The 21,820-nt window shown below is 38.2% G+C and overlaps 1 protein-coding gene across 3 annotated transcripts in view; it reads left to right on the top strand.

Annotated features, from left to right (window-relative positions):
* SNX13 (sorting nexin 13) overlaps positions 1–21,820 on the top strand; it is a 67,558-nt gene that overhangs the window by 23,108 nt on the left and 22,630 nt on the right. For 2 of the 3 annotated variants that reach the window (XM_068152481.1, XM_068152482.1), the window contains exons 3-15: positions 1,905–2,007; positions 7,912–8,001; positions 8,360–8,481; positions 10,671–10,792; positions 10,933–11,034; positions 11,691–11,779; positions 12,164–12,247; positions 14,526–14,664; positions 15,819–15,907; positions 16,417–16,516; positions 17,299–17,492; positions 18,997–19,101; positions 20,570–20,702. In XM_068152481.1, the coding sequence (XP_068008582.1) occupies positions 1,905–2,007; positions 7,912–8,001; positions 8,360–8,481; positions 10,671–10,792; positions 10,933–11,034; positions 11,691–11,779; positions 12,164–12,247; positions 14,526–14,664; positions 15,819–15,907; positions 16,417–16,516; positions 17,299–17,492; positions 18,997–19,101; positions 20,570–20,702 (1,472 nt within the window). The remainder of the gene's footprint in view (positions 1–1,904; positions 2,008–7,911; positions 8,002–8,359; positions 8,482–10,670; positions 10,793–10,932; positions 11,035–11,690; positions 11,780–12,163; positions 12,248–14,525; positions 14,665–15,818; positions 15,908–16,416; positions 16,517–17,298; positions 17,493–18,996; positions 19,102–20,569; positions 20,703–21,820) is intronic. The other variant, XM_068152483.1, reaches the window with a different exon arrangement.

The following is a 21,820-nucleotide window of genomic DNA, read 5'->3' on the forward strand; positions in this document are numbered from 1 at the left end:
ACTGAATTATGATGCTACTAGAACCATTGGTCTTAAACTTATCCGGAAGTATCTGGAGCAGCAGGGTGATTAGACCTACTTTTCTCTTTTATTCTCATATGTACAAAGTCCATATAAAGAAGATTGTAATGGAGTCAGAGTATTGAATGAAACTTTCTTCTTCATTATCAAGTTACTGTTAACTTTGAGTATATATAATTCTTTCTTTATAATTTCCCCCCCCCCCCATCCTGGAGTTGTTCAGGTGTAAAGGACCATGTCCCTGGTTTGAATTGCTCACCTTCTGGAGTGCTTAAAAAGAATGATTCCTAATTTGGGAATTAAGACCTTTAAATGCTGTATTTTACCCTGGTTAGGATTTTTTCTCTAATTACAAAAGTGAGAATATTGTATACCAACAGCAACCCATGTTAAAAGAATGTTACAAGAAGTATCATTTCGGTCTGGCTCAAGTTTGGAATAACTGTGAGTTCTTGTGGTCGCAAATGTTGGTCAGCTGGCTTGTAACTGTAATGCTTTGAAATTTGGCTAGAAAGTGATGCTTTTTAAGCCATAGACTGAGCAACATAACTTTTTTCTTAATGCTTTACTATTCAAAGGCTACATACTTTGATTATGGTACAATTGTCACAGCCTTTAGCTTTTTGTTTATATTTTAGTAAGACCAGCTTTATATTTATGTGGGTTGTTGCTGTTGTAGCAAGACTGAGGTTTTGGGTTTTTTTGTGTTCCCTTACACCTTTATTATAATAAAATGAACTGCTGTCCTGCTTAACTATAAGCCATAATTTTAATGTCATTGTAGAACTATGAGGGAAGGCGACAAAGAATTTATGATCTAACATTCTTACAAAATAAATGGTCTAGGAGTACATTTGTTTAGATTTTGGATGCTGAATTAATTAAAGACAAAAATAAAAGAAGACAAAAGCCTCCAAACCAACAACACAGCCTCACAAACTGCTATAAACCCCATGTCCTGTGTTTGGCTTCCGTTATCCTGTAAATTTTTTTCATCACCTTTATAAAATGTTATGGGCTGGAAGGGCCCTCTAGAGATGGAGTACAATTCCCCTGCCAGAGCAAGATCACCAAGGGCAGGTCAGACAGGAGTGCATACAGGTGGGTTTTGAAAGTCTCCAGAAAAGGAGACTCTACAACCTCTCTGGGCAGGCTGTTCCAGTGCTCTGTCACCCTCACCATAAAGAAGTTTCCCCTTATATTGAAGTGGAACCTCCTGTGTTCCAGCTTGTACCTGTTGTGCCTTGTCCCATCGCTGGGCACCACTGAAAAGGGACCATTGCCTTCATCCTGACACCCACATCTCAGATATTTATAGACATTGGTAAAATTCCCTCTCAGCCTTCTCTTGTGACTAAAACAGTCCCAGTTCTGTCAGTCTTTCTTCATAGGAGAGGTCTTCAAGTCCCCCAGTCATCCTTGTAGCTCTTTGTCTCTTCATGTTTTGTGTTTTTGTGACTTTAGCTACAATGCAGTGACTTAAACATATCTCTAAAGAGTTTGTCTTCATTGTGTTGAAATGAAAGAATCTTTGTGTAAATACATTCAGAACAGATAATACTTGTGCTCATCTTTCTGTGCACTGTTTGTGAGCATAAGCAGTGCACCATCACAGGTTCTTCTCATGCAGCAGGCTGTGTAGTGTGTGCTGCATGGATCTACTGTGTGATAAGAATATATAAAACTTGATAATCTGAAACTGGAAAATGTCATACTTAGTATTGTGAAATTAGTTTGAGCGACATGATACACTGTGAAAGAGCACTGTATAAGGAGAGTAAACAGTGAGGATTGTCATGTATTGTCTTAACTTCCTGTGAAATATTTTCAAGGTGGGGGAAGAAGATGGCTGTTCTAGCAGGTCTGTCTTTTTTCCATTTCAGGGGTATTGTGGTTACTTTTTTATTTGGAAAACGCAACTCGGAAAAATATCTTGAGCAGTGTGAACATTCATTTCTTCCTTGTACATCAGTTGGGATCCTTAAGGTAAGGAGAGTTTTAGTCTTCAATTCCAGATCAGATTTTACAATTTAAAAACACCCAGAATGTCCCCAGTAATCTAAGAATTGTACCCATTTCCCAAAGTGAAAGAGCATGTGTTTGTGTTTTGAAGCACAAGTTTTCAAACACTTATGGAAAGCTTGTTTCAAGTATTGTTTCTTGCTTTATTATGAGAAATGAGTAAAATGTAACTGGCTAATAATACCTCTGAGAGGATTACTAACCCATTCCTTTCTACCCTACTTGTGTGTGTTAGGGTTTTTTGGATGGGAGCGGTAGCTCCTTCTGGCTTTATCTTGTATGATTGTCATTACAGCATAGGATTCTTCCATCACTGAATCTGTAGTCTCTCCAGGTTTGATTCTTTTGATTGTTTGTGGTTATGAAGTTGCTTGTTTAACTAAGAAAGTTAATAAAGTCTTGACTTACAGTGCTTCAGGAATGTAGAAGTTAACTTTGTCTGCGTTTAAGACCAAGCAAAAGTCCTGGAGATGCTTAGATGTAGAGCAGCAATGGGATCCTCTTTTCAACTCTCTTTCTGAATTCTGATCAGACATATTTTGGTTGATGGACTTACTTAGGTTTCCTAATTGGATAAATCTGCATGTGTTTAGTATAGAATAAAATCCTAATAGCTGATATGTACATGTTCATAGAATTCCTGGTTTATCAACCAATATATCTTGACAGCTCAGAAGTTTAGATATATCTCTGTCTAATCCATTTGCACTCATCAGAGAAAACACTTTATCCAAAGATTGCTAGTTATATCTACTCTCACAACTGTTTTGACTGAAACATCCTGCCCTGTCTTAACTGTCAGGTCACTACACTTCATGTTGTCTGTGAAGGGGAGGAGGGGGAACTGTTCAGCTTTCTTACCAGTACCACATAGACATATATTTCGTGACTCAGCAGTATGGTTTCTCATGGCAGAACTTCTTTTGTGACTGGTTTATAGTTCAGTTGGTAAGTGGCCTTTTCACTTCAGTTTTGCGATCTGCATTGGTTAGGCCGCACCTTGAGTACTGTGTCCAGTTCTGGGCCCCTCAGTTTAAGAAGGACATCGAGACATTTGAACGTGTCCAGAGAAGGGCAACAAGGCTGGGGAGAGGCCTTGAGCACAAGCCCTGTGAGGAGAGGCTGAGGGAGCTGGGATTGTTTAGCCTGGAGAAGAGGAGGCTCAGGGGTGACCTCATTGCCCTCTACAATTACCTGAAGGGTGGTTGTAGCCAGGAAGGGGTTGGTCTCTTCTCCCAGGCAACCAGCACCAGAAGAAGAGGACACAGTCTCAAGCTGCGCCAGGGGAGGTTTAGACTTGAGGTGAGGAGAAACTCCTTCACCGAGCGAGTCGTTCGTCATTGGAATGTGCTGCCCAGGGAGGTGGTGGAGTCCCCATCCCTGGAGGTGTTCAAGAGGAGATTGGACATGGCACTTGGTGCCATGGTCTAGTCCTGAGGTCTGTGGAGACGAGTTGGACTTGATGATCCTCGAGGTCTCTTCCAACCTTAGTTATACTGTGATACTGTGGTTTGGAACTTAAATACATTCTAAACCATACAGGATTGTTACTGATCCAAATGAAAAATATGAAGTTTAGGGCTGAAAAGGGGAGAGTCAGCAATCAGCTAATGATTCTGTTCTGTTAATGAAACCTCAATTTAGGAGATGAAAGTTCTTGCTGCTCTGTAGCCTTCAGTGAATGTATTATACGGGTGGTAGAGTCTCATGTTTTGAGAGCTGACTTACAAGAAATCTTTCTCTTTTTAAATTTCCTCTATATTTCTGAAAGCAATTTTTTTACTGTTACTTTTTTTAATATTACTTTTTGACATGAGTAAATATGTATGTTCTGCTTGCTTTGTAAAGGAGTAAAATATTGTGGATTTTTTTTGTGTGTAATCCTCGCAAATTCAGTAGTTTGACTTCTGATTTGAGTATGGGTTATTGACACATCACTTCCCAAATGTCCTTTCTTAACTAATCTTAGGATCTATGTTTTGTAGTACAAAGGTATTTATTTTTAGCTGGTTTACCAAATGCTGTTTGCAGTTTCTGGGCAACTCAAATCTGATTGTATTCTGCAGAAGTGTCTTACCGTTTCCCCTCTCCCCTGCATTGTATTAAAATAGCATTAGCTAGTTTAGCTGAGCTTTTCAGTACCAGTGCAAGAAGAGAATAGAATAGAATAAACTAGGTTGGAAGAGACCCTCAAGATCATCACGTCCAACCTATCAACCAGTCCAACCCACCCAAACAACTAAACCATGGCACCAAGCACCCCATCAAGTCTGCTCCTGAACACCTCCAATGATGGCGACTCCACCACCTCCCCGGGCAGCCCATTCCAATGGCAAATCACTCTCTCTGTATAGAACTTCTTCCTCACATCCAGCCTAAACCTCCCCTGGTGCAGCCTGAGACTGTGTCCTCTTGATTAAGGACTTGATTAAGTCCTAACCAAAACCAAATGTGTGGTGCTTGGAATTGCTGTTTGCCATTTCTGTACTAAATTTCTGATGACTTGCCATTATTAGAAAGTATTTTTTTGTAACTTGAAAATGTTTTCATGTTTAACATCTTTGTGGCCTGAAATGGTCTTGAACAACTAATGTTTCAAATGGCTAGTGAATAGGTTATGCTTCTTCCATGGACCAAGTGCAAACTGAGTTCATCGTAGTGTGATGTTATTTGGTGATGCTGTATTTTGAGAAGCAGTCTGATGATATGATACAATTTTTTGTAAGAAGCTCTTTTCCCCAGAGGCAGTCAGACTTTTATTGATTGCTTTGAGGATTTCGTATTATTTGGCTTTTTTTTTTAGGCAAAGATGAATTCAAATGCTTGATTTTGAAGAAGTTGTTATAATTGTGTGCCAAATATGCGGTTGGAAATAGCGTGTAGAAGTTACCAGCCGAAGCGTACAACAGAGGATTTGGTACTGATATGCTTTCCTGGTTGCTGCATTAGTGACCACATCATGAATGCCTCACATTAAGGAGAACTAGTTATGCACATTCAATGGAAGATTATACACCTTTCTGCAGCTCTTTGTTCTTGCTTGCAGAAATGCAGGAGGCTTAAAAATTAGCATAAGACTTGCTTTTCTTTTTGCAGGTCCAATTTTTTAATGTATCTTTTATGTTGAGGCTGTTTGATGCCATGATGTACTGGCTCTATCCAATACACAGTTGTTGGCAGGTTTATATTAAAACAATGTTGAAGGAAAGGCACATTTAGAGCCTTCTGAACTGGTAAACCAGAATGCTACTTTCAGTTAAAAAAAAATATAGATTTAGTCCAGCATTAACAGAAGTGTGGAATGTTTGGTGGTTATCATAATTGATGTTTCTTATTCTGCATTCAAAAAGGCAAGGAGTTTCTGTGGGCTGGGTACAATATTGCCAAATTACTATTAGGTAGCAGTAATAATGATTTAGGAGTGCTAGTTGTGTATTTGACTCCTAACTAGTCTCTGAACCTATTTTGAGTCCGTTGGTCCTGTGCTATGTTACGGATTTGATGCAGGTGTGTAAATATCCTGTGTCTGTGTCAGGAGTATGTGATTTGGTGATCAGTTGGACTTGATTTTGGAGGTCTCTTCCAACCTGGTTGATTCTGTGATATGCAAGTTACTAGTATAGCCTCAAAAAAGGACTTAAAAAATGCCTATTACTGCAGTGAAGCAGAAGTCTGATGTCTATGCTGTCACTGCAATTGTGTGCTGCTTGAGGAGCCTGGATTTCTGTACACTCTGCCTCTCATTTTGTGCTTTATGTCCCACATTCCTCTTAAGTTCTTACCTGCCTAAAATGAAGTAGGCAGGTGTCAGGTTTAACAAGTGATACTCATTTTTTCTAATGAATGGTTTAATACTGGTAGAATATGTCAGGCAAATATCATGTGTGAAGTCACAGTCAAAAAGAATGGTTTCTTCCTGTGAGTTGGGTCTTTCCTTTAAGTTGGTCTTCTAAATATCTGGAAAACCAGTCTTAAAACTGGTAAGGCTTTCCAAGTAAGAGCTTGGTTGCTTGTTGTAGCTGCAATGAAATAAAAGCAGGTGTTCTGAATTGTAAATGTGTTCAGATATAATGAAAAGCAGATGAAATTATGCTGTGTGTATGTAAACATTTCACTGGAGAAAAAAAGAACACGAAAGAATGGTCCAACCTCATTGGCACTGTTTGGAGCAGGAGATTGGACAAAATGACTTCTGAAGTCTAGACCACAACCTGAATCATAGGAGCCTATATACGTTCATATTTTTACCAAGTACCCTTAGCTGTTCTCTTTGTGATCCTACTTTTTTTTCTTTTCCTTTTTCCCCTCTTTTATTTTTCTTTTTTTCCCCTCTTTTATTTTTTTCCCCTCTTTTATTTTTCTTTTTTCCCCCTCTTTTATTTTCCTTTTTTCCCCTCTTTTTTCTTTTTTTCCCCCCTCTTTTATTTTTCTTTTTTTCCCCTCTTTTATTTTTCTTTTTTCCCCTCTTTTATTTTTCTTTTTTTCCCCCCTCTTTTATTTTTCTTTTTTCCCCCCCCTCTTTTATTTTTCTTTTTTTTCTTTCCTTCCCCTGGCTGCTCCTTTTTTTGTTGCTTTTTCTTCTATGTTTTCCAGATGTGGGTTTATGCACATGGTCCTAAAATTTTAAAACTCAATTTTAAAAAGTTTTGTTGGGCAGTTAGAATTACGCTGTGCCTAATAGATAATAATTCCATTCAGTATTGGTTTGGTGTTTCAGACACTGTCAAGGCAAAAATACTTTGTAAATTCATTAGTATATAGCTAGAGTATTATTTGCATAGGAGTCAGTTTATTCAGTAATATCAAAGTAGCATTGAGCCATTCTCTTGTCTTGAAAGTTAAAATAATTACAGATTTTGCATCAAAATGCTTTCATGTAGTGATACAGAGCTGAGTAGTAAGAGGAATGTTTTCTGGCCTGAGGTATTTCACTACCATTTACTTTTAAAGGGTTCAAATGACAGTTAAGGACAATCTTGTAGAATACAAACACTGGACATAAGGTTTATAATGTTTTTCATTTATGTTTTTTAGCAGTTCTTCTATGTTTCCGATACAATCTTAACTTTCTACATTAAGGATTAAAATAACTTGTTTTTTCAGTATTTTTTTTTAACAATAGTGTGGGTTGTTACTTCTGTGAAAAAGAAAGGGTTTATTGCAGTTCTCATCTCATGGAGTTAACTGCTTTGAGTTGCAAATTTTTTAGCCCAATTAACTTTTAAAGCCTGATCTGTCAAGCAGCGATGAGACCAACAGTAATTTCTCTTCTGGTGCGTAGAATAAAGTGAGACGGTTAAAGAAATTGATAGAAAGAAGCAGCCAACATAGCTGCCTGAGGTGGTGCAGAAAGTTCATAATCCAGTGTGAAACTAGGGTCTTAACCACAAACTATCTGGTGCTGCTGTTGGTTCCCCTCTCTCTCCTTTTATAAGTATTTCAGTATTAATTCCTTCTGATCTAGCATCTTTGCAAACTTGGTACTCTGCAGTAAGCAAGAAGTAGGTTTCCAGGTTAGTTCTTCACCATTATTTACCACATAGTGAAAAATAGATACTACTGTTGCCCACAGAGGTTGTAAATGTCCATCATTGTTAACATTCTAGGTCAGACTGGATGGAAGTCTGAACAACCTAATCTAGTTGAAGATGTGCCTGCTCATTGCAGGGGGGTGGACTAGATAGATAATTTTTAAAGGTCCTTTCCCCCTAAAACCACTCTATGGTGCTGTGATTGTATCTTGTCTACTATAGTAATAGGGAACAAATTGTATAAAGATGTTACTGGAAATACACTTATCATAAACATTAGAGCTGATTTTTAATTCTAGTTAAACCCTGCAAAGTTACATTTCCTAATCTTTTGAAGTGCATAGAAGAAATGAAACGTGAAGCCGGACCTGTTAAGATTGACAGAAGGCTGACGGGTGCAAATATCATTGATGAGCCTTTGCAACAGGTAAGTTCTAACCAGGACTGTTAAACCTAGATTTCTTTTTTGAAGTATTGACTGTAATACCTATCTAATGGAGAGACAAGTCCAAGTTGAGAAACTTCTATCATATTTGAGAGTGGTAAGTGAAAAAACATTGAGGACGGGTGAGGACTTTGGGCAATATTTGAGTCTGGTTTGTGTATATTGTAGGAATGCATACAAATGAAAAGAGGTGTCAGTGAGCGAGTTGTATTGCTTCACTCAGGATTTCCTGATGGTAGGGGAGTATGGTTCACTATGTTAACCTTTTAGGAAGCTATTTTATATTTTCTTTTGTTCATTAGTGCATCTTTTATTTTTTCTTTTTCCTTTCCAATTCCAGGTAATCCAGTTTTCCTTGAGAGACTATGTGCAGTATTGGTATTACACACTAAGTGATGATGAATCATTTCTTCTGGAAATCAGACGGGCTCTTCAGTATGCACTTGTTCAGTTTTCTGCCAGGTAAGATTGTGTGTATTTGCACTAATGCACTCTCTAAGCAGGTGGACAGAGATCTTCATGGATTGGGTGGTAGTAGATAAATGGTTCAGTGCATTTTACAGAGAGAACATGTTAAACATTAAAACATGATGGAAGCACTACAGTCTTTGGCTGATCCCTTAAGGAATGAATAGAGATGATGTTTGTACTCCGTGGTCTTTTGCGAAATGGCTTCTTAAAAATGTAGATGAATGCCTAAGATTACCTGATAGCTTTATTTTCCTGCAACTTAAGCACTGAGTTGCAGGAATCATTACCTTTTTACGTGCAAGCTTGCTTCCTATAAGCTGTAAGTCTGTTCCCAAGGTAAGTCTTGAAAGCCAAAGTGGTATTGCTTTTCAATACGTAAGAACAGTGAGGATTTTGAAAGGAGTGGAAATCTGGGGACCAAAATATGTCACATATGTAAATCTTTCTTTAAAATAGGGTTGACTCAAAACAAATGGTCCATTGGATGTTATTTTTTCTGCTGTTGCTAAATCAAGTGGCAGGAAGTTGGGGAAACTTGTTTGGGAAATTACTTATCTTCTTCAGTGTGGCTGATTTCCCAGCCCAGCTACTGCATAGCTTTGTATCCTCCTACTCCAAGTGATGATTTCAGGTGTTCATCTCACCATGCTGACTGCTGCCGCAGAAGCACTTGTGGATCACTTAAACATAAAAAAATTCTTAGCAATTTTGAGGTGCTACCTCCTGTTGACTTTAAAAGCTCAAAGATGAAGAGCTAGGTGGGAAAAACATCGTAATCAAATCTTATTGATTGTGAAATAATGGAAATCCTAGAAAACTGTGGACGTAGTAATCTTGTGTTTACATGAAGCAGGTCTGAGCCAAACTTCAGTGGTTTTGTCTGTTTGGCAAAATTACTTAATTGACAATATCCTGCACTGGGTTTGTGTCAAAGCAGGTCAAGTTACAGTAATTTTTTTTCCTACTGCAGCTTTTCAGCCATAGTCATCACTCGTGCACTTTTGTGCTGCTCTGTATAAATCAGATTGTTTTGACAGGCCTGCAGCAGCTGTTGTTGTTGTTAAGGAAAAATGGTCCAGTGTATTTATAATGACCATAGTTGGTTATAGATTCATCAGCCTTAGATAAGTACAATCACTGCTAATTTCATATATTCCTTGAGATTCTGGAGAGAATTAGTGGGACTTTTCTTCTGGTGCACTTCTGGGTGTGTGATGTAAGGCTGCCATCTAGTGGGTTTGTATCGTTTGTTGTACAGAAGGAGTTGGATTATTGATGGTTTTTATTGAACTACTCTGAGACAGCTCTGCTTCTTATTTCTGCGGCCAGATTTTGCAGTAGACCTCCCTCTCTCTCACAGTTTCTTATCCCTTTCTTTCTGTTTGAGGAAAGAAAAAGCAGGTGAGGGAACAAACACAAAAAAGTGAAGCATTATAGAGGGATTCTGCTATTACAAAGTAGATACCAGAGAGAGTTCAGGTAGTGGAATATTTAGTGCCAAGTAAAGCCATTACTAACATCTAACTTTGTTTAAGCCTATAACATGCAAGTGCCTTTTCTGTTGGGCTAGTGAGGTATGGGCATCATAAGAATGTCTCTACATCTTTTTCATACTGCTAAGGAAGTAGTTTTATGCAAATCTAACAGTGACTGTTGCATTGTTGGAGATGCACAGTAATTACCTCTCATAGAAGCTGTGGAATTGGTTGTTGATAATATTAGGTCACTGGTAGTTCCATTTGAAACATGTTTTCTGACTCTAGCATACACTGCAAATTCAGAAGAAAATTATTTACGTTAAGTGCCTTCCAAAACAGCTGAATGTGTCTCTGGAAAAGACCTGGGGAAGTCATGTAGATTGTAGGTTTTAGGTTGTAGACTGTTTGTATCAGGATTTTTCACAGATATTTGACAGTGTCACAAATCAGAACACTGTTCCAGATACTAATGTTGACTTTAAAGTAATTCAAGCATACATATTAATGTGGTCTGAGAGTACTGTTTTACAACATTAGATTTTTTCAGTGGATAAGCAGTTAGGAGACTGATGTATTTCTTTGCTTGCCTATGTTTGTCATCAGTACAGTTCTTGGCAGGGAAGAAAGGGAAGTAGGAATGTGTTACTGGTTTTTGTGCTTAGGATAGAGTAATTAATTTTCACTAATGTCCTCTCCTGATAGGTCTAAGGAAACAGACTGGCAGCCTTATTTCACTACACGACTTGTTGATGACTTTGGCACTCATCTTCGTGTTTTCAGAAAAGCTCAGCAGAGAATAGCAGAGAAAGGTGATCAAATGAAAGGTAATAATATGGGTGGATTTATCTGAGTCCAAGAAAGAAGGTATCTTGCATATGTGAAATATACTTCATTTTATAATTGAAGGTTACTCTCAAGTTTCTAATCTCTATGAATAAAGTATGTTTCTTTTTCTTCTGAATAGACCAAGCTGAGGAACTTGTAGATACATTCTTTGAGGTTGAAGTTGAAATGGAAAAAGAAGTCTGTCGTGATCTAGTCTGCACTTCTCCCAAAGATGAAGAAGGTCTGTCAATATTATCTTCTGAAGTTACTGTAGTACAGCAGCCTAAATCAAAATACTAGCAATTATGTTCACAATATGAAATACACTGAAGTCTTAGCATCTAACTTTCCAAGTATGATTGTCTACTATACATGCATATTTCCTCCAGTTTGGACATATTAATTCTATAATTATGATGAGGTATGGGCACATGTAGCTATTCCTTTTGTCATGGGAAGAATTTTACAATAGAAATTTTCTTACGTGAGGTAGGGGATGGCTTTGCAGATTTCTTACTGCTGTTTTGTTAGATCTGGCTTCTCTATCACTACTGTGTAGTCTTCATTCAAAAAAAAAATCAGTTTATCTTTTTGAGCAAAGTGTGGAGGGGTTGGGGGGGAAAGCCCTGGGTATGTCAGATAAAGAAAATACATTGGAGTTAGTGTTGGAAGCTGGCTTTTTGTCTTGATTTAGGGGCAGTATCAGTTGTGTTAACATCAGTGCTGCTTATATTCAGTCTGAAAGATGTTCCTGTGATGCTTGGACTATAAAAATAAGAATATGTATGACTGTGTATTGGAATTTAAGGGCTTTCTGTTGGGATTTAAAATATCAGGTAAGATGTGAGATAACTTGTTATCCAATTCTGCTGATGGTTTTTTGTTCTCACTCCCCAGGATTCCTAAGGGATCTGTGTGAGGTTTTACTGTATATATTGCTACCTCCTGGAGACTTCCAGAACAAGATCATGCGATACTTTGTCAGGGTAAGTACAAACTCTACAAGCCATCCCAATTCTTTGGTTTAATGCCACTTTGTTGTGCAAAAACTTAACTAATTTAGTATTAAGTTATTTTAAATGTAGTGCAGTCTTGACAGGTATTCACAGAAGCTGTCTTTAGCTAGTAAATTGATTGTAAAATTTCTTGTAGCAACATTTGAAAAGCATGATAAAATGGATCTTGGTTTTTCTTGAGGTATTAATACCTTCTAATATTAATCAGAAGAAAATGGTGTTGGTGGCTGTTGAAGGTTTTCTGTAACTTCCACTTTTTATATTTAGCCTCTACAGAGTGATTTTTAAAGCATTGCAGTTATATTAGGTTTATGGATAAATGTATAAAGTTATTTACTGTATCTTGCTTTTCAGGAAATCCTCTCCCGAGGAATTCTTCTTCCATTAATAAACCAGCTCAGTGATCCTGATTATATTAATCAGTATGTCATATGGATGGTAAGATTTATAATGTTTAAAGTGAATGATATTTCCAGAATATTTTTATGTAAAGCTTTACACATGTTCCTTGTAATCAGGGCAGCCAGATAGCTGGTAGGGAGGTTACCCATGGATGTATTGGCAGAGATGGTGCATTTATGGCTGCTGTATTAAACTTTAGAGAGAGAGAGTGTGAATGTGTGCTATCTGTATTATCTGTGCTCTACTGTGGTTCTTTGGCAAAAGTTACCTGGCTGAAGACACATGTATGACAAAGTGTAAGCTTAGAATCTGGCTGTTTTACTTAGCTGTGCAAGAAGTAGGGCAGTAACCCTGGAAGTTTTTGTTCCTTGACTGTTTTTGCGATGTGTCCTTCAAAGCTTAAGAGGCCTCCAGAATGACAAGTAGCAAGACTGGAATTCTTTGTCTCCACTAAGGAGACTCAGGGTGATTGTTTTAAGGATATTTGAGGTAATCTTTAATTTATATGAATGGGAAGAAATAAAGTCTTTATCTCACTGAAAAAAACCCAAATCTTTTTAAAAGTAGTAAAATTAATACAAATAGAATATTTACATGTTAGTTAATATTGCCAATTTTTTGCAAAGCAAGTTAAAACTTACTTTCTCTCATAGGTCATGAGTCTCATTGATTTATTTTCCATTTCCAGAGTTTTTTCTGCCTGTTCATATGTGTTTAGTCTTGGATTTCAGAGTAAAAGTAACGCATGCAATCAATTCAAGTGTACATGTACAATGTTTCCTTCACTCCTGCCGCCTCCATTTAATGTAAAGCTTGCATGCTAATTTTCTAGAGGAAAAAAATACTGCTGCTTATATGGACCAGGCCTTCCAATTTTTGTTTACCCTTTCCTCCTACGCCTGTTCTTTCTTTGTAACTTGGCCTCATTTTTGATTTACTGAGCTCTGTCCCCAACTGCATCCAAAGATAGACTGCTGAGTTTTTCTATAAAGCTTTCTGTTCTGATGGCCACGTCCCAAATACTAATTTTCATAACTGCTTTCTGAGATCAGGAGTAATGTGCTAGGGGAAAGATAAGGAAGAGAAAAAGCTTTGAAAAATTTAATACAAGTCTTAGGAACTTATGGATTGCTGCAGAAAGTAAGATTGGAAGTAGAGATGATGGAAATAATTTCCATGTTCTTTTGGAGCCTTTGGCATAAAATCAGACTTGAATACAAAATTCAGTTTCTGAAAATAACAAGTTTAATTCCACATTTTAGGCACACCACAGTTCAATACTAATTCCCTTGCAATCAATACAAAGCTTCAATATACAATTGGAATTTGATCCAAAACTGTCTGTCTTCACTGTGAAATCCACATTTTCACAAAATGCTTGAGGTACTGCATGTACTGTTACTTTTTTAAAAGCAGATTTAAAGGAAGGTTTTCTAGTAGCCATGGTAAGGAGTATCCAGTCTTCATTCTTCCTGCTCTGTGCAACTTGTGTCAATGCATTTTTACAGTACAGACCAAGTATTACATTCCCCTATCAAAGTGAGCCTTTGGGAAAGATATAGGTGAAGTGACTTTTGGCTTCAGGTGGTAAAGACAGCATTATAACCCAACGCTTTGTACCTGCATGCACAGGCTGCAAAGCTGCCAGTCTTCCCCTGGTCTCCATGCTGCACTTGGGACAGAGTTTTCAGTGACCTTGACAGCATAGCAGGCTTTCCTTGCTTGCATAAATTGTCCCTACAGCAGATTCAACCTATGCCAATACTGGGAAAAATACTATCTATTGGAATACACTTGTAAATAGTACTAGGCTATCTGAATTAGGGTTTCAGAGACTATATGAATTCGGTCATTTCCTTCCACCCCACCCCTCAAGTAGGTTATGATTACATTGTGGAATCCTTTAATGCTTATTATAAGTCTTTGCCTTAAGAAGCCACTACATTGGGAGCATGTACACCTGCAGGGAACCTTGGCAAAGCTGAAACCTTTTCAGAAGTGTCACCAGTTTCTGCCTCTTAGCTAAGGAGATGGGTATTAGCAGGAGACGATTGGTTGGGGTTTGGGTCTTCCATGTGCCTTTGTATTTCTGGAAAATGTAGAGTAGTGGAGTTGTGAAACAATTGTTGGTTGTGTGCAGGGTTCTTTCTTGGTCCATGTAAAATTTTAGTGTAAAAAATAATGTGTAGAATCATCAGTGTTTTGAAAATGACACTTTGCAGTGCTGTCATCAAAAGAATTCACTTAATGAAAAATAGTGTCCTGTACGTTTAGCTTTCTTGCATTATTCACACTGCACAATTTTCTGTTTCAGATTCGTGATTCCAACTGTAACTATGAGGCCTTTATGAATATTATTAAATTAAGTGATAATATAGGAGAGTTGGAAGCAGTGAAAGATAAAGCAAGTGAAGAACTGCAATATCTTCGATCTCTAGATACAGCAGGAGATGGTTAGTGCTGTATTGCTTTACAGAACATGAACTGCATTTACCAGCATGATCTCTGAAGAATATTACAGTATCACAGTATAACTAAGGTTGGAAGAGACCTCAAGGATCATTGAGTCCAACCTATCAACACAGACCTCAGGACTAAACCATGGCACCAAGTGCCATGTCCAATCTCTTGAATGCCTCCAGTGACGGTGACTCCACCACCTCCCTGGGCAGCCCATTCCAATGATGAACGACTCACTCGGTGAAGAACTTTCTCCTCACCTCGAGTCTAAGCCTCCCCTGGCGCAGCTTGAGACTGTGTCCCCTTGTTCTGGTGCTGGTTGCCTGGGAGAAGAGACCAACCCCTTCCTGGCTACAACCACCTTTCAGGTAGTTGTAGAGGGCAATGAGGTCTCCCCTGAGCCTCCTCTTCTCCAGGCTAAACAATGCCAGCTCCCTCAGCCTCTCCTCCTAGGGCTTGTGCTCAAGGCCTCTCCCCAGCCTTGCTGCCCTTCTCTGGACACGTTCAAGTGTCTCAATGTCCTTCTTAAACTGAGGGGCCCAGAACTGGACACAGTACTCAAGGTGTGGCCTAACCAATGCAGAGTACAGGGGCACAATGACTTCCCTGCTCCTGCTGGCCACATTATTCCTAATGCAGGCCAGGATGCCATTGGCCCTCTTGGCCATCTGGGCACACTGCTGGCTCATGTTCAGGCAGCTGCCAATCAGTACCCCCAGGTTCCTCTCTGTTTGGGAGCTCTCCAGCCACTCTGACCCCAAAACCTTAGAGAACCTCTCAGGCTGCATGGTAGAAAACAAATTGTATGTGAAGTGTCAAAACTTAAATCTTCATAATTATTTGCCTTGTTTAATGAAAGAGCAAACAATACCACAGACCAACTGGTGTGATAGATACACTTCTGTTGAATTGAGTTTTGCCTGGTGGTTCTGAATTTCAGTAATATTTCAGGGATTAGTTAATCTTAAAGGAAAGAGGAACGTATTTCTTCATTTCCAGCAGAAAGGTATTTAAAATGAAAAAACGTGAAAGTTCACATGCTTTGTATATGGTATGTCACTTTTTGGTGTGGTATTTTTAGAGCATTTCAGAGCAAGAGTTTTGTGTAAAACGGCATTACTTAATCTTCTTTTCCTTTTGCTTTCAGATATCAACACTATAAAAAATCAAATAAACAGTTTATTATATGTTATTAAAGTATGTGATTCAAGAATTCAGAGGTTGCAGTCAGGAAAAGTAAGTGTTCTAGATTTTTTGGGTTTTTGTTTTGCTCTGAAAGAGTGAAGTTGTGAATGACTTACTAGTTCAGTCTTGCTTTTGAATTCTGTGGTTTGAAGCACACTACAATCCACAGCTGAAATGAGTCATGTATTTCAAGTATGGAGGTCTTTTCCAACTTCTGTTGAATGCTGAAATTACTTCATCTTGCTAATTCTTTTTCATGCTCCTGCCAGTTTTGGTGAGGGATTTGCAGTTAATTTGAAGTGTATAGTTTTACAGGAATGGCAGTGTTAGAAGCTATGTAGCAGAAATCACCTCTGTTGAAGGCAGGTAGTTATAAGAACATGACCTTATGATCTAGATCTTCACCTGTTAGTGACTGAAAATAACTACCCATGGGGAGGCTGTTTTATGTTCTGTAATGTAATTTTTTGTTACTACATCTGCTTTGTAGTAAGTAGAGGTTTGTAAAGGCTAATTAAAAGAAAATAAAGACTGTGAACACATTGAACTGTTTCTTACAGGAAATAGATACTGTGAAACTGGCAGCAAACTTTGGAAAACTTTGCACAGTCCCTTTGGACCATATTCTGGTAGACAATGTTGCACTACAATTTTTTATGGGTAAGTGTTAATTTATCTGATCGCCTTTCTTCGTTAAAAATTCCCTAACTCACAGGACTGTCCACTTGAAATTGCTAATTATAATTTACTGTGAGCTAAATGTGGATAAGCCCCTTGCCAGAGGGAACAAAAACCATTTTTTTGTGAATCAGTCTGTAATTAACTGTTCAGAACACCATACTTAGTACTTAAAAAAGCTGGTTTCGAGCTTGTTCCAGTACTGATCTCTCCATAGGACTCTTCTTGCAGTGTGTCTTGGTCTGTCACTGCACACTTTCTTCACTGAAAGTGCTGTTAATCATTGGAACAGGCTGCCCAGGGAAGTGGCTGAGTTGCCATCCTTGGAGATGTTTAAAAGATGTGTGAATGTGCTGCTGAGGGACGTGGTTTAGTGGTGGGCTTGTCAGTGTTAGGTTAATGATTGAAAATGATGATTTTTAAAGATCTTTTCTAACCTAAATGATTTTATATATGTAATTAGTTGATACTCCAGTTAGATCTTCCTTGCAGCTTGTGTTGTGCTGCACACACCTCTTACATGAAAACATTAATGATGGATTCACTTCTACATGTGCAGTGTAGGATTCAGTGCTTAGTTCTCGGACTCTGCTCCCAGTTTTGTTTGCTGATGGTCACCTATGTGTGTACAGCTTTTCTTATTTTCGAACTCTAGATAACAAATTTTTGAGATACTTAACCAGATCTTGGAGTTAACATCCTAGAGGCTTCTTACTCTGAGGTGCACAACAATGCCTGTGTCTGTGTGGTGCTGTTTTCTGTAGATTACATGCAGCAGACTGGTGGCCAAGCACATCTGTTTTTCTGGATGACAGTGGAAGGATACAGGGTTACGGCACAGCAACAGCTGGAGGTACTTCAAAGCCGGCAGAAAGATGGAAAACATCAGACTAATCAAACCAAGGGTCTATTAAGAGCAGCTGCTTTTGGAGTTTATGAGCAATATTTATCTGAAAAGGTTAGAATAACTTATTTCTATATTGTTTGGAATTTATTCTCTGTACACCTGCTTCTTTGGTAGTTAAGGCTGTGTTACTGTGAAATGGCTGTGATTTGCTTACAAGTTGGCAGTTGAGCTTTTAGTTGTGTATCTTCACTCTACTTATGTCAAGCAATAAAAAATGTTTTCCCCTTCCCCCCCCCCCCCCCTCCATTTAAAAAACCTCATACTGGCACTGACTGTTGTGTCAAATGCCCTGAATATGTTCGTCAGAAGCTGACTTTCTAGAATAAACTTGAGAAAATGTGGAGACAGAATAATTAAGACATGTTGTCTCTTTGTATATGATGTCCTTTCTATTCTTTTCAGTCTACCTTCAACTCCCTCACACCCTAAGAAGAATTTTGTTTTTTAAATAAATACAACTCGCTATTTTTACAAACTTGGAGTGAGTTTTCAAATTAAGTAACTTCCTGTGCCTCTCTGCAGTTGCTGTGTAAATTGCTCACATATCACCATTGGGTGCCTTTCAATAGGCTAAGCCTGAACGTTTCCAGTACTCTTGCAGTAATGGAGTCTTCTGTGAAAGAACACAAGTTGATAAATGTTTTAACAAAGCATCTTTGTTCTGAATTTGTGTGCATGAAAAGCACCCCTCAGCTTACTCAAAACCTTCCCTCCACAAATTCTCCCTCAAATATCTTGTAAAGCTGCTTTCTGCATCATTTCTTTCACTTTGTTTCTTCACCTCAGTAGTCCATCCACATGGTAGTCTGTGCAGAACTTGCTCTGATGGGTTTTTGAGCTGACTGAATGCTTGCCTGTTTGAAGTCAGAAGCCACCTAATGCTAGGTCTCAGCCTCTAAGCTGTGCTATCGAGTGAGCTATGTTTGGTCTGGTTCAGTGCTGCTCCCTGATTCCCTTACAAAAACTGGGGAAAGCCTGCGAACCTGGGCCCATCTTGAAAGGTTGCTTAACAAGCAGTAGTTTGAAATGCCAGAAGAATGACTGGGAATCTGATCAATGGTGTAGTTTAATATGCTGGTAGCTGTAATTGTCTGCATAAAAAGCTACTATGATTACAGCTACCGGTAATCTTCCCTGAAGTTGGCAGACTTGACAAACTGTTAGCCTTTCCTCAGGTGTTTCAGGACTTCAACTATTTACTTCCTTACTGGCTTGTGCTTCATTTCTGAGTCTAGATATTTCTGCTCATAACTAAATAAAATATGTCTTTAAGGCTGAGTAAACCTGGTTTAGATATTGCTTCAAAATTATGTGCATAAGTTGGTTTTGAGGCAATTTCTTTGTATTGAATCCTGTCTGAGTTTGTACTAGAGATTCTGAACTTAACTTTGGGGAGAGGAGGTAGTTTTACTTCTATTGTGTGTTCTAGAGATACTTATCAAGAAGAAATTTTAGTTTACTTGGAGAATGGCAGAATTTTACTGGATTTTATTTGTGAAAATAGAAACATTACTATTTTTTATACTGCAAAAGTTGATTCAGATTTCTATGGCAGGCATCTCCAAGAGTTCATATTGATGACAACTTAGTAGCAAAACTGGCAGAAACACTGAACCATGAAGATCCCACACCTGAAATCTTTGATGACATTCAGAGAAAGGTATACTCTATTCATCCTGTATTTTGTAGGACCTGTTAATACTGTAAAACATCAAACATCACTACAGACATTGAGAAAGGAGGAAGGAACTTGTATCTGAAATCTAAAACCTATTTTACCAGTTTCCTTTTCTGTAAGCATTATACTCTAAACTGCCAATTCTGTTTAGTCACACATAGCCCATAGTTATCAAAAGAGTGGGTAGGAGGAGTTTGTGGCCTATATGAAATTAAGAAGCACAGTTTAGAATTATGGAATTATTATTTCTGTTCATATGTCAATTTAAGAAACATGTCTGTGTAGAATAAGTGGTATAATTTTGGTCCAGTTTGAGCTCTCTTTTTCAAAGGTAGGTTTTTGCATGTTGCAATATTAAATTCTATCTTTGGAGAAGTTAATTCAACTGTTTCTGCTCACCTGCACAGTGTTGCCCTTAGAAGCAGCAAGTACTAAAGATAAAACTTTTAACTACCTGCATACATAAACTGTTTCATTCAAATTGAATACTTTTAATGAGTAATTAGTATTTTGCCTTTAAATGATGCAGTCTAAGTGGTTTTAATTCATTAGCTTAATGTTCTCATTCATGCTAAAAATTAGTTACATGAGCATTAGAACCTAGAATCGCTCTTACTGTACTTGAGACCACACTTAAGACTAATGAAAACACCTTGTGAAACCTGAATTGCCCAAAGTAGGTGAGAAGGGTGTGGTGTGTGATTTCTGCTGAAGAGCATAAATTTATCATGTTACAAAAGAAACTGACTTAAACCTGCATGATTATTTTTTCCATTCTTACCAGGTGATAACACTTGCACAAATTATTCTATGAAAAACACACAAATGAAGGGAAACAAACAGCAAACCATCATTAAAATATTCTAGACATGAATATCCAAACATTATGAATTAATTCCCACTACATGTAGATACATGTGCATGTGTATTTGTAGATATATACTGTCGCTATATGGGTTATGGAGAAAATGTTTTGAGATGGTGTGGTTAAATCTTTGTGACTTAGGATGATATTGTATTGACTGGACTGGGAGTTTTCAGGCAAATAGTTGCAGTGTCTTCCCTCCCTTCCTTTCCCTCTCCACCTCTCCCCCTAGATATTTATGAGTTTACATTTGTAATTTATCAACAAAGAGGGAAACAGGGAAAAGCTGTTGTGAAATGGATAGAGACCAAATTGTAAGGGTTAAGAGGAGCATAGGGAAAAATTTACAGTTAGTGTGTCACTTCCCTTCCTATGCCTGCATTTCTCAACTAGTTGAGTGTTTTCTAAGCACTGTTAGTTCTCACAACCTTCCTGTGAAGAGTAAGTTGACATTTCACAAAGCTTCGTCTAGGAAACCCAGAAGTACATAATAGAATGTACAAATACATGTTGGCCAAGTAGAATTTCTGAAAGCTTGTCTGATGAATTAGGTGTTTCTCAGATTGATATTTTTGTTTCAATAAGGTGTATGAATTGATGCTGCGAGATGAAAGATTCTATCCTTCGTTCAAACAGAATGCGCTGTATGTGCGTATGTTGGCTGAGCTGGACATGCTGAAAGATCCGAGTTTCAGAGGATCAGATGATGGTGAAGGAGGTGAGCTCAGGGGCATTTCTTGGGGCCTTTCCTTTTTCTGCTTTAAAGTGGAAATAAAATTGTGCACACTTTGAGAAATCAAAACATATGGTGCCCAGATGAGCTCGTACACCAGGATCCCTCAAGCAGATGAGGAGTGGGCTGGGTAATCCCACAGCCGCTCTGTAGGCTGGGGTTGGGCACAGAATGCCACTCAGGTCAGCCTGAGACCAGAGACAGGGAGCTGGGCAGATGGTTGCTACTTTCTCAGCATCTTTGTTCATGTGGCAGTTAAATCATGTGTGGAGAGCTGCTTGTAGAAGGACTCAGAGGAGTGTGGCTCAATGGACAGATTGTTTTAAGTCATAGTTCTGAGACTGTGATTTTGGCTGGGCCAGTAGGAGGTGGATCTGCATCATCATGTGCTATCACTGTTATAGTTACCTCTCATCTTGGCTTGTTTCTGGGAAATCTCCAGATAATCTCCCTAGGGAAGTGCTGGAGTCTCCAGCATTGGGCACTGTTAAGATTCAGCTGGAGAAGGTCTGGGCCAGCTTGTCTAGACCATGTTTTTGCCAAGAAAGGTTACACCAGATGGTCCATCCTTTCAGCCTGATCTTGTATGAAATTTCTTGTACTAGCTCTGATTTTAAAATTACTGTTTCTTCCTTGTGCTTTGTTGATAATTGTTTTTTCTCCCTAGAGTCATTCCATTAATCTCCTGCACTTTTTTTGGTCAGGTTTTGGTTTAAAGAGTATCCTTAAATTCAGCAATATTTGAAGCTATTGAGCATGTTGGGGGTTGCTTTAATGTATAATAATATTCTTAATCTGGAAATAGACTTTGAAAGTACATAGGAGATGTGGATTTATAAAGCAATTATTAACTAAAGTACAAATGTAATGGAAGTTGTTGTACTATTAAACTAACTCCTGAATGAAAGAATGATACAAGTGTAAAAAGAAGTGAAATAGTCAAAAAATCCTAACTCTAGAATTCTAAACTTGCTTACAGTTTCCTTTAGGTGTCTTTATTGGAAACTTGAAGTACTTTTATGTTGGGTGCAACCTCTGTCCATTGTTTTCTGTAATGGTTTGTCACTGCATTTTTATTTCTTGTGTATAACCCTACATTGGAA

The sequence above is a fragment of the Melanerpes formicivorus genome, unplaced genomic scaffold, assembly GCF_026170545.1.
Source record: "Melanerpes formicivorus ecotype bairdi unplaced genomic scaffold, bMelFor1.0.p_v2 SCAF_23, whole genome shotgun sequence".
Taxonomy (NCBI): Eukaryota; Metazoa; Chordata; class Aves; order Piciformes; family Picidae; genus Melanerpes; species Melanerpes formicivorus.